This window comes from Nerophis lumbriciformis, linkage group LG34 (genome assembly GCF_033978685.3).
Source record: "Nerophis lumbriciformis linkage group LG34, RoL_Nlum_v2.1, whole genome shotgun sequence".
In the NCBI taxonomy this organism is placed as follows: domain Eukaryota; kingdom Metazoa; phylum Chordata; class Actinopteri; order Syngnathiformes; family Syngnathidae; genus Nerophis; species Nerophis lumbriciformis.
In genome coordinates, this window is record NC_084581.2 from 14,556,494 (window position 1) to 14,570,777 (window position 14,284).

Here is a 14,284-nt window from a genome sequence, read left to right on the forward strand (position 1 = left end):
AGTCACATTGACTCTCGTGGCACACACCGTTAGTGCTCATCTCAAAAGATGGGATCGAAACCTACTCAAAGTAGAGTTCGGAGGATTTAAAAGTTTGTTTTTATGATGTTAAAATTATTTTCCACAAAAAAACATTTTTTCTCTCATGAATTTGTTTTAGAACAGGGGTATCAAACAAGGTTTTATCCGGCCAGCGGGATGAGTTTGCTAAGTATAAAAATGAGCCAAAATTTTTGAAAGAAAGAAACTGCTGTTCTAAATGTGTCCACTGGATGTTGCAGTAGCAATTTTTTGTAACTTTGTAGATGATGCTACATATGTAAAAAAACAAATAAACCACATGATGTTAGTGCACCAGTCGAGGAAAATGAGCAAACTACATAAATTACAGCCTGTAATTTGATTTTGATATAATTTTTTTTATCTTGATACATTGAAAATGAGTTGACTGATGAACATTATCACATAATTGATTTAGAAAGTATAAATAATGACAAATAAAGGTGGAATACTATTAACCGCAACATGTAAGTGTGGAAAAAAAACAGACAACATTGTGATTTGTACATTTTCAGAATGTGCTTGTTCTATTTTTAAACAAAGAAAACAATCTGAAGTTGTCTTTACTTTTAAGTTATCGTGCTGTGATTTTACCAGTCCGGCCCACTTGGGAGTAGATTTTTCTCCATGTGGCCCCCGATTTGACATCCCTGTTTCAGAACAAAACATCAGTTTGAAAAGTATAAAAGTTGTTTCACATAAATAAAATGTTGGTTAAAAAAATATTTGCAGGACAAATAAAAAGTGTCCCAATTTAGCCTGGTGCTAAGATATCTAAACAAAACATTATAGCAACATCTGAAAATGACATCTTAGTCCTATTTTTGAACATGCTGAGGGCCAATATGAAATGACCTGGAGGTTAAACTAATAGCCCTTTAGACATCCCCTAAAGTTTACATAAGGCTTGGTTGAGTGATGGAAATGTTACACTAATGGACAGTCACTCCAGTGGCCATTACACATACGTTACACGCGTGTTTAATGGAACAAACTGATGGTACAGCAATGACAATAAACTGGAGGGAGTATATCTCAAAGTATAGACCATGTGTGAAAAATGATTTAATAAAATTTAGACTCAGCAGGTATTTCACTCTGCTGCACTACACTGCACATGTGCTACATATCAATGTTTAATTCTGTTGTATCTTCTCTTACTCGAATGGTTGAATGGTTTATTTATTCTGCTGCTTCGTAGTAACAATGCTGTCATTAGTTGAATGACAGAGACTGCACCGTATCGATGAGAGCGCCTACGTTGCATGGGATGACGGAGTTAACGTGTGCCATCAAACGCGTCATAGTGTGCGGTCGTCATTCCCTGGAAAGAGCGAGCTGTGATTACACCGGCGCGCCTCTGCTAGCGGCGCCGCTACATGCACACCACACCCCGGCTGACGTCCCCGTCACGCACCGAGCCTATGACTGGAGGTCCGGACCGCGACCCAGATGCCTCTATGATCCAGTTAGCATCAGGTAAGACCAGCCTGCAGCAGCTAGCATGATGCTAACCGGCTCAGGCAAGCGCCCGTTAGGCCGAATTCCATTTTAAAAAATCGTGATACTTTTTATGCTTTATTTGCTGATAATTATCCAACAAATCAGTAGCATTTTTCCAGTTAAACATACAATTGAGTTATGGGATCCACTCTTATTTTTTCCCTGCATAAAGAATGTTAAAATAATGCCAAATTGTTGACCGTGTTGCGGTTGATCATTTATTAACACGTCTATGTGGATAACATTTGTGATATTTTTGCACCAAAAAGAGAAGTATTAAATACAGTGAATGCCTAATGTAGGACGATGTCGGTGCAGCTTCCAGCTAGCAGGTAGCTTAATGTCAGCACATGCAATTGGGATTTTTATTTCATTCTTCCACGGCCGTGGTGTGCTCATTAACTGCTAGGGGGAATAATAGAAAGTAGTTAATTATCCTGGTGAGCTGAGATTAACATTAGCGAAAGGATTAAGTCTAGCCAGGCAAGGACAAGGGTGGCTTTGACATTTCTCGCAAGAGAAAGACCGGAAACGCCTAATATGCGGGAAAAGTGGTCACGATTTGATGCCCAGTTATTCTCCTAATTAAGACTTTAGGACTAGGAATTTAATCAACATGTGCTTTGTACACACAGGATGCATAACCGAGCACTGTACACTTCGCAGGCGTCTGTAGGTTGCCCCGCCCCCTTGACCTGCCAGTCATTAGCCTGATGGACACTTCATTAGGTACACCAACACAGGCGAAATAATAGTGTCAGTGTGAAACAGCAGCAACACTAAATTGTCTTTGAAAAGACAGCAAAAGTTTTGACTGCCTTTTAAGGTTTGTGTCTAAAAATATTCCGTTTGCTTCTTTCTGATCCTCGGCTTTTGAAAAGGAGCTAAACAGGCACTAGCATTGAAAGACTTGCCGTTAGACAACACTGCTACCTTTCTCTCTGTTTAATAGTGCACATAGTAATAGTGCATACACAATAAGCCTACATTATTACAGAATTCACATACAGAGGTGGTGGTCATGTTGGGAATAGTGCACATAGTAATAGTGCATACACAATAAGCCAACATTATTACAGAATTCACATACAGTGAGGTGGTGGTCATGTTGGGAATAGTGCACATAGTAATAGTGCATACAAAATAAGCCTACATTATTACAGAATTCACATACAGTGAGGGGGTGGTCATGTTGGGGTTCTTTGCCAATGATTTAGCGCCATCGGGGCGTGCAGTGTTTGATTAAAATGACGGCCTTCTTTATCTCCTCACTGAAGGGTTTGGTTTTTAATTACTTTAACACGCTGTGCACTCGAGGAGTGTTGACCCAGAGCGCCTGGATTTTTCTTCACATGTGGGATGCACGATATTCCCAGCATGCCACTGTGATGATGATGATGAAGATGAATAAGACATTCACAGAAAATAAGCTATAAATGAAAGCAATACATGTGTCATTTGTGTTTGTGGACTTTACCCGAGTAAGCTGTGAGGTCAGCAAAACATAATCTTCTTTGGTCAATGACCCAGCTGGCAGCTTGTGTCTGTATGTATGTATGTATGTATGTATGTATGTATTAGAGGTGGGAATATTTGGCCACCTCACGATTTGATTACAATTACGATTCAGGAGCTACGATTTGATTACAAATCGATTGTTGATGCATCTTTAATTTAAGTATATTGATGCAGTTTTACATTTCTTTTCGTTTCACAAAATAAGCGTTTATCACTTGCAACTTTTGAAAACAGTGCATTTGGAACAAGAAACAGTTGACTTACTTTTAGTAAATTCATGGAAATGTATGTAAAATTGGAACAGTAAGGCCCTATAATAAAAGAGGTGGTCCACTGCAGTCAGCCAAATTTTAGAACTGTAAGGCGCACCGGATTATAAGGCGCACCTTCAATGAATGGCCTATTTTAAAACTGTTCATATATAAGGCGCACCGCATTATAAGGCGCATAGAATAGACGCTAGAGTAGAGGCTGGGGTTACGTTATGCATCCATTAGATGGAGCTGCGCTAAAGGTAATGTCAACAAAACAAATAGTGATTGTACTGACACTTCTACTTGCTGCTCTCTGTTCAACAACCCACTGTTCGAGTTTGTCCTCCAACTGTAGCCATCTCGCTTTGTTCCCTCGGAAACTCTGTTTAGTCTTTACTTGGCGCAGGTCATCATGTTGCTTCCTCCACTTCCGCACCATTGATTCGTTAATGTTAAATTCTCTCGCTGCTGCTCTATTCCCGTGTTCTACTGCGTGACTGATCGCCTTGAGTTTAAACTCTGCGTCGTAAGCGTATCTCTTAATAGGAGCCATTTTTGGGTCTTTACATAAAGTTTAGGTCTCACAACTACAGGACTTCATTTTCCCCCATAGAAGAAAAAGTTCTTCTACGGTAAGCAGCCGCCGACTTCATTTTCCCCCGTAGAAAAAGAAGTTCTTCTTCTATGGTAAGCAGCCGCCGACTTCATATTCCCCCATAGAAGAAGTTCTTCTACGGTAAGCAGCCGTAGAAGGGGGAAAATGAAGTCGGCATAGTTACCGTAGTTGCGAGACCTGTTGTGGCTCAATATTGGTCCATATATAAGGCGCACCGGATTATAAGGCGCACTGTCAGCTTTTGAGGAAATTGGAGGTTTTTAGGTGCGCCTTACAGTGCGGAAAATACGGTACAATAAATATCGATTTTCGATTGTTGACATTTACTAATCGATTCTATAATCGTTCAAGTGTAAATTGGGAGGCATCTAAAAATGTATTATTTCTCCCAACTCTAGTAGTTACTGTAGCAAAACAAGCAAATAACATTTATTACAGCTCTACTTCCTAAAACTCCAGTCACCTCATAGTATTTAACAGCCAGGTCGGATCTCTCTGCTCGGAGCAGGAGGGCCTCAGACTTCTGGTAGTCTTTCTGTTCAAAGTGGTACATGCGCGCATCAGTGCGTGTATATGTGTGTGTGCATGCGGCGCCACCTGTGTGAGGGTGACACCCAGGATTCACTTCTTGAAAGTAATCGTTGCTTCATCCATCCATCCATCCATTTTTTACCGCTTGTCCCTTTCGGGGTCGCGGGGGGTGCTGGAGCCTATCTCAGCTTCATACCAGCATGAATTCTTGTTATTGTGTGAAAAATGCTGATATTTCTTTGTTGTCTTTTTCTGGAGAGCAGAGGTAAGCCATGTCTGACCCAAACACCAACACAAACCCCTCGCGGCCTCAGAGGAAGATGTCCACAGCCGGGGAGAGCGTCTACAAGGTGTTAGGACTAGAGAAAGGGGCCTCAGCTGAGGACATCAAGAAAGCTTACAGGTGACTACTCAAGTCTCCTTTCTCTCTTCCTTGCTTCACTTCAACCTACTTCACTTAACCTAACTTCACGTAATTTTATGTCACCTTACTTCACTTCACTTCAGCTAACTTCATTAAGTTCACTTCCCCTAACTTCAATTCCCTTCAGCCAACTTCACCTCATCCCACTTCACTTCATCCCACTTCACCTCACCTCATCCCACTTCACTTCACTTCAGCCAACATCACTTCATCCCACCTCACTTCAGCCAACTTCACCTCATCCCATTTCACTTCAGCCAACTTCACGTCATCCCACTTCACTTCACTTCAGCCAACTTCACCTCATCCCACTTCACTTCAGCCAACTTCACCTCATCCCACTTCACTTCACTTCAGCCAACTTCACCTCACCTAAGCCCACTTCACTTCACCTAAACCCACTTCACCTAATCCCACTTCACTTCACTTAAGCCAACTTCACCTCATTCCACTTCACCTCATTCCAATTCACTTTAGCCAACGTCACCTCATACCACTTCACTTCACCTCATCCCACTTCACTTCAGCCAACTTCACCTCACCTAAGCCCACTTCACTTCACCTAAGCCCACTTCCCTTAAATTCACTTCACCTATCTTCACTTCATTTAATTTAAGACCACTTATCTTCACTTAAACCCTCTTAATATCACTTCAGCTCACATAATTTAATTTCACTTAACTTCAGCCTTACCCACTCCACCTAAGTTCACTTCACCTCACTCCAGCCCACTCCACTTCACTTCAGCCCATTTCACCCCACTCTACTAAAGTTCACTTTATCTAACTTAACTTCACCTAAGCCCACTTGAATTCTGTTTCCTCCTCGTCTGCCTGCCAGGAAGTTGGCATTGAAGTACCACCCAGACAAGTGCCCGGACAACCCAGAGGCGGCAGATAAGTTTAAGGAGATCAACAACGCCAACTCCATCCTGAACGATGAGACCAAGAGGAAGATCTACGACGAGTACGGCTCCATGGGTCTTTACGTGTCCGAGCAGTTTGGAGAGGAGAGCGTCAAGTACTACTTCCTCATGTCCAAATGGTGGTTTAAGGTGGGCGTGGCTGCTCTATACTCGTGATGTTGGTGATGTGTGACGTGATGACCATGTTGACTGTTGTGGTGCAGACGCTGGTGCTGTGCTGCACACTCTTCAGCTGCTGCTGCTGTTGTTGCTGCTGCTGTTTTTGCTGCGGAAAATGCAAGCCGCCCGACGAGGACGAGAACTACCAGTACGTGGACCCGGAGGACCTGGAGGCCCAGATAAAGGCGGAGCAGCAGGACAGCGGTAAGTGACCGTGTCTTTCAGCCCGTCCCAAACAATCACACGCTGTGTTCAAGACTACTAGGAAATGGGAAACATCCCTGTGTTGAATACTTGACCTCGATGATAAACATGTCAAAATAAAAGCAGCAGAAGCCTCAAAGTGGTCCATCACAATGTTTCTCCAACAGGTCCCACTGTAATCATAAGCCAGGCCACGTCTAGCGGGGGCGGCGATACCCCAGAGGGCAAAAGTCAGCCCATCCCCCTGCCAATGCCAATGCCGATGCCCGAGCCGCCACCCTCGACACCTCTATCCGAAGGAGAGGACAGAGAAGAGAGCTTGCCCGAGTCGAAATGACTCGTAAGAGCTGCCGTTTGTCTCCTGTGTTTGTCTGAACTGCCGTCCTGTTGCCACGCCGCCGCTCCGTACTTATCTCAGCTTCCTATGCATGCCTCTCTGTCTTCTACTCATGCTTTCACGTTTCTCTTTACAATAACGTCTGCTCCAGTGTTCGATCACAACATTCGCTAACGTCTTTGTGTCGTCGGCACTCATTCAGATCTCATCGTTGAAAGTTGCACATACTCTACTGTACCTCATGAAGCATGGAACACACCGAGGGCCGCATGCTGAAAAACCAAAAACATTTTAAATATGTCTTCAAAAATGTTTTGTAAAAAGGCTAAAAAATAAATCATTATGTAAGTTTTTTGTAAATATAACACGTCGTGTTATCAGTTACGAGTTTTAACACATCAGCTTTTTCTCTTTCCATTGGGTCATTGACTCTTTTTCACACTTTTGCTTGGGTTATTCTGTTTTATTCCTATTTTTACAATGTGCTGCACTTTGGATGTCGCAGACATAACCAATTATTAATGCAAATAATGTGCTCTCCTCCCTCAGGAAGATGACACTGGATGTCATGCAGCAACAAGAGCAGGCAGGTACACTATTATTATTAGCATTATTAGCATTATTCAGTCCCTCCAGGATTTTGCGGGCTTTTTTTTAATGTTGCCTGATTTTGTGGCAGCATTTTCAATAAGTTGCGGCAAAAGTTAAAATGTTATAAGGCTAATTGTTTTCATTAACATTACATTCCTTTATAATTTTATAAATGTGTGATTAGTAGAGATGCGCGGTTTGCGGGCACAACCGCGGACTATCCGCGGATCGGGCGGATGAAATTAAAAAAAATTAGATTTTATCCGCGGGTCGGGTCGGGCGGTTGAAATAAAAAAAAATAGATTTTAAATAGATTCAGGCGGGTGGCACTTAAACCAATTCGGAAATATATATACATAGTTAAATGTTGTTACCCACATACGAAAAACGAGCAGGCACCTGCAGCATATGCCACAACAGAAGAAGAAAAAAAGAAGAGATGGACACCTTTACGGAGCGGAGAAGGGACGCCTCGCCGGGGTCCGAGACCGAGGCCCCCTCCCCCGAGAGGGCCCCACCGGGAGCCGCAGCTGAGGCGATCCGCGTCCAGGGTCACCACCGCGCCCACCGCACCGACACCCCGCCTCGTCCGCCTTCGCCGCGGCCGGCGTCACGCGCAGCAGGTAAGCAGCCTACCTGCCCGCCACCCCCGTGGCCGGGGGCTCGTAACAGGGGTCGCTCCGCCCGCGCAGCTTACCTGCCCGCCACCCCTGTTGCCGGGGGCGCGTAACAGGGGTCACCCCGTGCGCAGTGCGCTCACGAAAGGGGTGGGGCTCACCCTGGTTGATATAGACAGCAGGACGGTGGCCATGGAAGTCGGACCCCGCTAAGGAGTGTGTAACAACCCACCTGCCGAATCAACTAGCCCTGAAAATGGATGGCGCTGGAGCGTCGGGCCCATACCCGGCCGTCGCCGGCAGCGAGATGCGCCTGGAGGTGCGCTCAGCGCGGCTCCCGTATGATTGCGCACTAGTGTGCGTCTGGGCCGTGACAGCGTGGCACGCGAATGTCTGTGCTGCATTAGATCAGTCTCCTTTCTTTAACAGGCAAAAGCTTTATAACCTCACATCGTCTATATTAGATATATAACAACGGGCGGGTGCGGGCGGATGCGGCTCTGACTAAATGTTAGATCGGGTGGATGGCGGATGGTTGACGACCTTCTGATGCGGTTGCGGATGAAATAATTGCCTATCCGCGCATCTCTAGTGATTAGTGTTTTTGTAACCCTAAACCCAAAAAGTAGAGAAATTCAACAAAACTAACAAAATAATATGCTTTATTCACATCTTTATTTAAACATGTCTGAATAGTAATAGTAATTTTACAGACCTTTATAGGACCTCAGGGGCCTTTTTTGAGATGCCTGAATTTGCAGAAGTTCCAAAATTTACTATGAAAAGTGCAGGTTTTTGTTGCATTAAAGTACCATTAGAGTGGAAAAATAAGTTGCTTCTCGGTTGAAGCTGTTTGCAAATAAACAGATATGATCGAAATAGTATCAGTCTCACTGAGATTCCAGAGCCATTTTGAGAGATAATGAGGAAGCGTGATCATGTGATGTAGAGGTAGGAACTGCAGATCCCTTCACCACCAACAACAAAGCTAATCATGTAGACTTTGTGAGAGCCAACAACGATTACTTTGGGAAAATTTATGATCCAGAACCAGGGCCGTAACTAGCATGTGAGAAACACAGAGGTCAAAAATGGATGGTCCAAGAGGAGCTTTGAAAGGCTGAAATCATAGTTGTCCAAGCACCATATAAATATTACAATGAATTTCCTAAGTAACAAAAGCTTTAATTGAGGTAGACCTATCACGTGTTGTATTATCTAACATCTTTGACAATCCGCATGGTTTTGTAACAGTCCACTTTTTATATTAATATGCATACGTTTAGTGTATTAAACAATTTTAACATAATTAAAACCCAAAATAAAAACCTTACAAAATGTTCAACTATGAGAAGGGATATCACCCACAACCTTCTGGCAACTATGTATATGTAGGTATAAATATATATATATATATATATATATATATACATGTACATATATACACATATATACATATATACATATATATATACATATATACATATATATATATATATATATATATATATAAAAACATTTATATACATATATATATAAAACATTTAAATACATATATATACATACACATATGTACATATGTATGTAGGTATATATATATATATATATATATACAAAATTATATACATATATATATAAAACATTTATATACATATATATGTATACACATATGTATGTATATATATATACATATATATATATATATATACACACATATACAAACCCCATTTCCATATGAGTTGGGAAATTGTGTTGGATGTAAATATAAACGGAATACAATGATTTGCAAATCCTTTTCAACCCATATTCAATTGAATGCACTACAAAGACAAGCTATTTGATGTTCAAACTCATAAACTTTTTTTTTTTTTTTTTTGCAAATAATAATTAACTTAGAATTTCATGGCTGCAATACGTGCCAAAGTAGTTGGGAAAGGGCATGTTCACCACTGTGTTACATGGCCTTTCCTCTTAACAACACTCAGTAAACGTTTGGGAACTGAGGAGACACATTCTTTAAGCTTCTCAGGTGGAATTCTTTCCCATTCTTGCTTGATGTACAGCTTAAGTTGTTCAACAGTCCGGGGGTCTCCGTTGTGGTATTTTAGGCTTCATAATGCGCCACACATTTTCAATGGGAGACAGGTCTGGACTACAGGCAGGCCAGTCTAGTACCCGCAGTCTTTTACTATGAAGCCACGTTGATGTAACACGTGGCTTGGCATTGTCTTGCTGAAATAAGCAGGGGCGTCCATGGTAACGTTGCTTGGATGGCAACATATGTTGCTCCAAAACCTGTATGTACCTTTCAGCATTAATGGCGCCTTCACAGATGTGTAAGTTACCCATGTCTTGGGCACTAATACACCCCCATACCATCACAGATGCTGGCTTTTCAACTTTGCGCCTATAACAATCCGGATGGTTCTTTTCCTCTTTGGTCCGGAGGACACGACGTCCACAGTTTCCAAAAACAATTTGAAATGTGGACTCGTCAGACCACAGAACACTTTTCCACTTTGTATCAGTCCATCTTAGATGAGCTCAGGCCCAGCGAAGCCGACTGCATTTCTGGGTGTTGTTGATAGACGGTTTTTGCCTTGCATAGGAGCGTTTTAACTTGCACTTACAGATGTAGCGACCAACTGTAGTTCCTGACAGTGGGTTTCTGAAGTGTTCCTGAGCCCATGTGGTGATATCCTTTACACACCGATGTCGCTTGTTGATGCAGTACAGCTTGAGGGATCGAAGGTCACGGGCTTAGCTGCTTACGTGCCGTGATTTCTCCAGATTCTCTGAACCCTTTGATGATATTACGGACCGTAGACGGTGAAATCCCTAAATACCTTGCAATAGCTGGTTGAGAAAGGTTTTTCTTAAACTGTTCAACAATTTGCTCACGCATTTGTTGACAAAGTGGTGATCCTCGCCCCATCCTTGTTTGTGAATGACTGAGCATTTCATGGAAGCTGCTTTTATACCCAATCATGGCACCCACCTGTTCCCAATTTGCCTGTTCACTTGTGGGATGTTCCAAATAAGTGTTTGATGAGCATTCCTCAACTTTATCAGTATTTATTGCCACCTTTCCCAACTTCTTTGTCACGTGTTGCTGGCATCAAATTCTAAAGTTAATGATTATTTGCAAAAAAAAAAATGTTTATCAGTTTGAACATCAAATATGTTGTCTTTGTAGCATATTCAACTGAATATGGGTTGAAAATGATTTGCAAATCATTGTATTCCGTTTATATTTACATCTAACACAATTTCCCAACTCATATGGAAACGGGGTTTGTATTATTACATCTTATTGTTTGCTTTGTCGTCTGCAAGTTGCAAACATTCTCGTGCACATTTGTACATGTTTTACAGTTGAAAGTTGATCGTAACCTTTAATTTATGCTCCAACACATTGCACGTATTTTACCTGCACTTTTGGTGAGAACATTGAATAACTGTTGAGAGCGATCGATAGAGGGTTTTTTATTGGTGAATGATGAGTAATGAGTAAATGAATGAATCTCTGTCAATGTAAACACGGAAGTGAAGACGTGTGGCGATGCGAGGAGACATTTGATTGTTTATGTTTGAGTGCTGCTGGCACAAATTTGATTGGCCAAATGTGCAGGAACTGTTCGATTTTGCATTAATTGAATTGGCGTGATTGCAAAATCCTGGAGGGACCGATTATCATTACTAATAAGTGAAACCTCTAGTCCCTTTTTAGACAAAATTCAATTAACTTTTATTAACAAGATCTTTTTTCTACAATAGCTGGGACACCTGTTGCGTGTTTTAACCATGCTCTCCTTAAAAATAGGAAGCCCCGCCCCCGTCATGTTCCAGCCACATTAGCGTGCCAGCGCCAGCAGCGCAGTGATGAACCAGCCTAAAGCCACCAGCCGGCTCAGACCCGCCATCCTGATCCCCAACCTGCAGGGGACGTCCAATCTGGGGGAGCTTCCTCTTGTCCTCAGTGAAACGTGTCACGACGCCATCTCGCTGTGGATTCCTTCCTCCATCTTTTCTCCACATGCGAGTCAGGACCGTTCCAGGGACGCTCCAGGACGAGTAATGATGCAACACAGGAAGGTGACTCTCATACATGATGGTCAATATTCCAGTTGGACCAGTTCCTTTTCAAGCGGTGTGAGATGGGCAGGCAAGAATGCATGATTTTGTCAGGATGCATGCACTCCAGTCCCGCTGAGACACGCCAACTGTGCTCCCAAACCACTCGTCTTGTGCCACTAACTAGCAAACAAAGAAAGCCAGCAGCTTCATTGAACCATGATCAGCTGAAAAAGGCTAATAATTGCTTGTGAAAGAGCTCCATGTAGCCACATAACTTGTGTCTGCTCCCTGCAGATGATGGATCCAAGTCCCTCAAAGGCAATGCAGACCCTCCTGTGTACAGTCCATCTTGTCTGCAGCTTACAATGATTTCCTGCTAAATTCAGCTCAAGCTCCGAAAAATCTGCTCTTGTCTCTTTTCCGCCAATCCCGATGTTGACGGATGCGTGTCCACATGACGAAGCAGGAAAGTGTTTCTTCCTGAGCTTTGAAAGGAAGTGTTGTGCCTTGATTTTAAAGAAAAATAATTAAAAAAAATACAACGTGACACTTTTGTTGTCAAGTAGAAATCCACCCAGACTCGTTTGCCATTTTCCGCATTCTCCCCTATTTGCACGTGGTGTTGTCCAAGAGGAGCAGCCTCATTGAGCCAGGCATACACTAATCGTCAAATGAAATAGTCTTAATTCAATGTGACCGCGCCATTTTTAAGTCTGAACACTCACTATGCAAAATCATCCATTTCAATCAAAGCAGCAATTTTAGATTACATCTTTTCTCATTGTCAGTTGTGAATATTTGGGAGGGAAAATCAGATGTGCAGATGTTCTTTTGGCCATAGTGTGATGTTCCATTAAAAAAGCACACATTTTACCTTATGTACTGCAATAAATCGACGTGGACATTTAAGAAATTTAGATATTCTTGTGAAAAGCGGTGTTCTCTGCCATAAACATTTGTGTTTTGCATAATAGGGCAATTATTTCCCTGAAAATGTGTAATTGACAAAAAGAAAAAAATGTCCACTGCAGAGGATGCTGCTTCTCAGGAGGATATACATTTAAACTTTGTTTATTCAGCCAAACCTGTCATTTTAATATATATCAATTAGATGTGTCCGTACTTAAAAAAAACTACAATTTGTATTTGTTTATGTATATAACTTGTGAAACCTGATGACATGTTCTTATCAATGTTCAAACTGTAAATATGCATTTTTAAGTTAATGTTTATTCATGTATGGTGTATTTGTAGGTTAGCATGTTTTTTTAAGATAGGAACTCCAAGAGGACCATTTGGACAATCTACCTTTTCATTTAAAAAAAAAAAGAAAATATAATGAAACAAGCGCAGCAATGAGTTCTTAACATAACTATCTTTTTGTTTCGTTGTCCATCTGTGTTTGTGCTCTGGAATTCGACCAAATAAAAAGGCATTTCATAATTCCATTCATCTTGGATGAAATGGAATTATGTGCAGTGTTTGTACCTCCCGTCCAGCAGATGGCGACTCTTGGTCTGTATCACAGATGTTCAGCCTGGCACTGTTCCTGCCCAAATGAGGAAAGGGATGAATCAATGAAATTAAATATTTTTTTGATTTACCTGTGAATTAAAAATGTTAGTCGTTTTTCATGGATTATTTCATTTCATAGTTATTTTTTCAATGAAAAAGGCAGATAAGTTAACATCAATGTTTGCGAATGTATTGGGTTTGTCCAATTTATGTATCGGATTCTGAGTAAACCACCACTTACCAGTGGGTGTCATTGTCAACACCTGTGTCTTGCTGCTTCCGCCTTTAGAAATAGTGCGATAATCCCATTACTGGCTGAGTCTTCTTAGTGGCTCGTCTTCATTCTGCCCATTAGCAGTTACCTAGTTTGTTTACCACAATCTGCATGTGGGCTCAAAGATGGGAGGCGACAGTAGGAGAAGGTGTTCGGCTCGTCTTCACCGGACGAATACAACACAGACAGATTCAAGTTAACTGGGAGTGATGTGCGATACCAAGTACAATTCAGGCTGATATTGGCGATACTGATCCGATACCGATGTGCAAATTTGCCTAATGTGTCTGCTTTTTTTTTTTTTAATTGCGTATTTTCTAATATTAAAAGAAGCAGACAAAAATCTCATCAATTATTTACCTTTCAATTACTTTTTAATCAGAGTTCAATTTGAGATTAGTCTCTTACATACTTTAGGAAACTACTACTACCTGAATTTACATACTCTAGGACAGGGGTCGGGAACCATTTTGGCTGAGGGAGCCATGCAAGCCAAATATTTTTTTTTTTTTTTTTTTCTTTCTTTAGTTTATTTCGAACATGAACACACTTACAGCATAATACATCACACAATTTCATATCATTTCACTTTACATCATGTCCGAAAAGGAGTAGGAAGAAGCAAAGCTTATTTAATCCTACCCCTTTCCCACTTCAGAGCGTTAACAAATATATACAT

At 41.6% G+C, this 14,284-nt stretch overlaps 1 protein-coding gene across 2 annotated transcripts; it reads left to right on the plus strand.

Annotated features, from left to right (window-relative positions):
* The first annotated feature begins 1,280 nt into the window (after positions 1 to 1,280).
* Positions 1,281 to 13,593, plus strand: dnajc5ga (DnaJ (Hsp40) homolog, subfamily C, member 5 gamma a). 2 transcript variants are annotated; one of them, XM_061929273.2, is made up of 7 exons: positions 1,281 to 1,539; positions 4,746 to 4,885; positions 5,747 to 5,960; positions 6,035 to 6,194; positions 6,362 to 6,534; positions 7,081 to 7,121; positions 11,563 to 13,593. In XM_061929273.2, the coding sequence occupies exons 2-5, from the start codon at positions 4,755 to 4,757 to the stop codon at positions 6,529 to 6,531; spliced, it is 675 nt and encodes a 224-aa protein (XP_061785257.1). In that variant the 5' UTR covers positions 1,281 to 1,539; positions 4,746 to 4,754; the 3' UTR covers positions 6,532 to 6,534; positions 7,081 to 7,121; positions 11,563 to 13,593. The 2 variants fall into 2 exon arrangements, with proteins under 2 accessions (XP_061785257.1, XP_061785258.1); XM_061929274.2 differs by having other exon boundaries at positions 11,567 to 13,593.
* Positions 13,594 to 14,284: the final 691 nt, after the last annotated feature.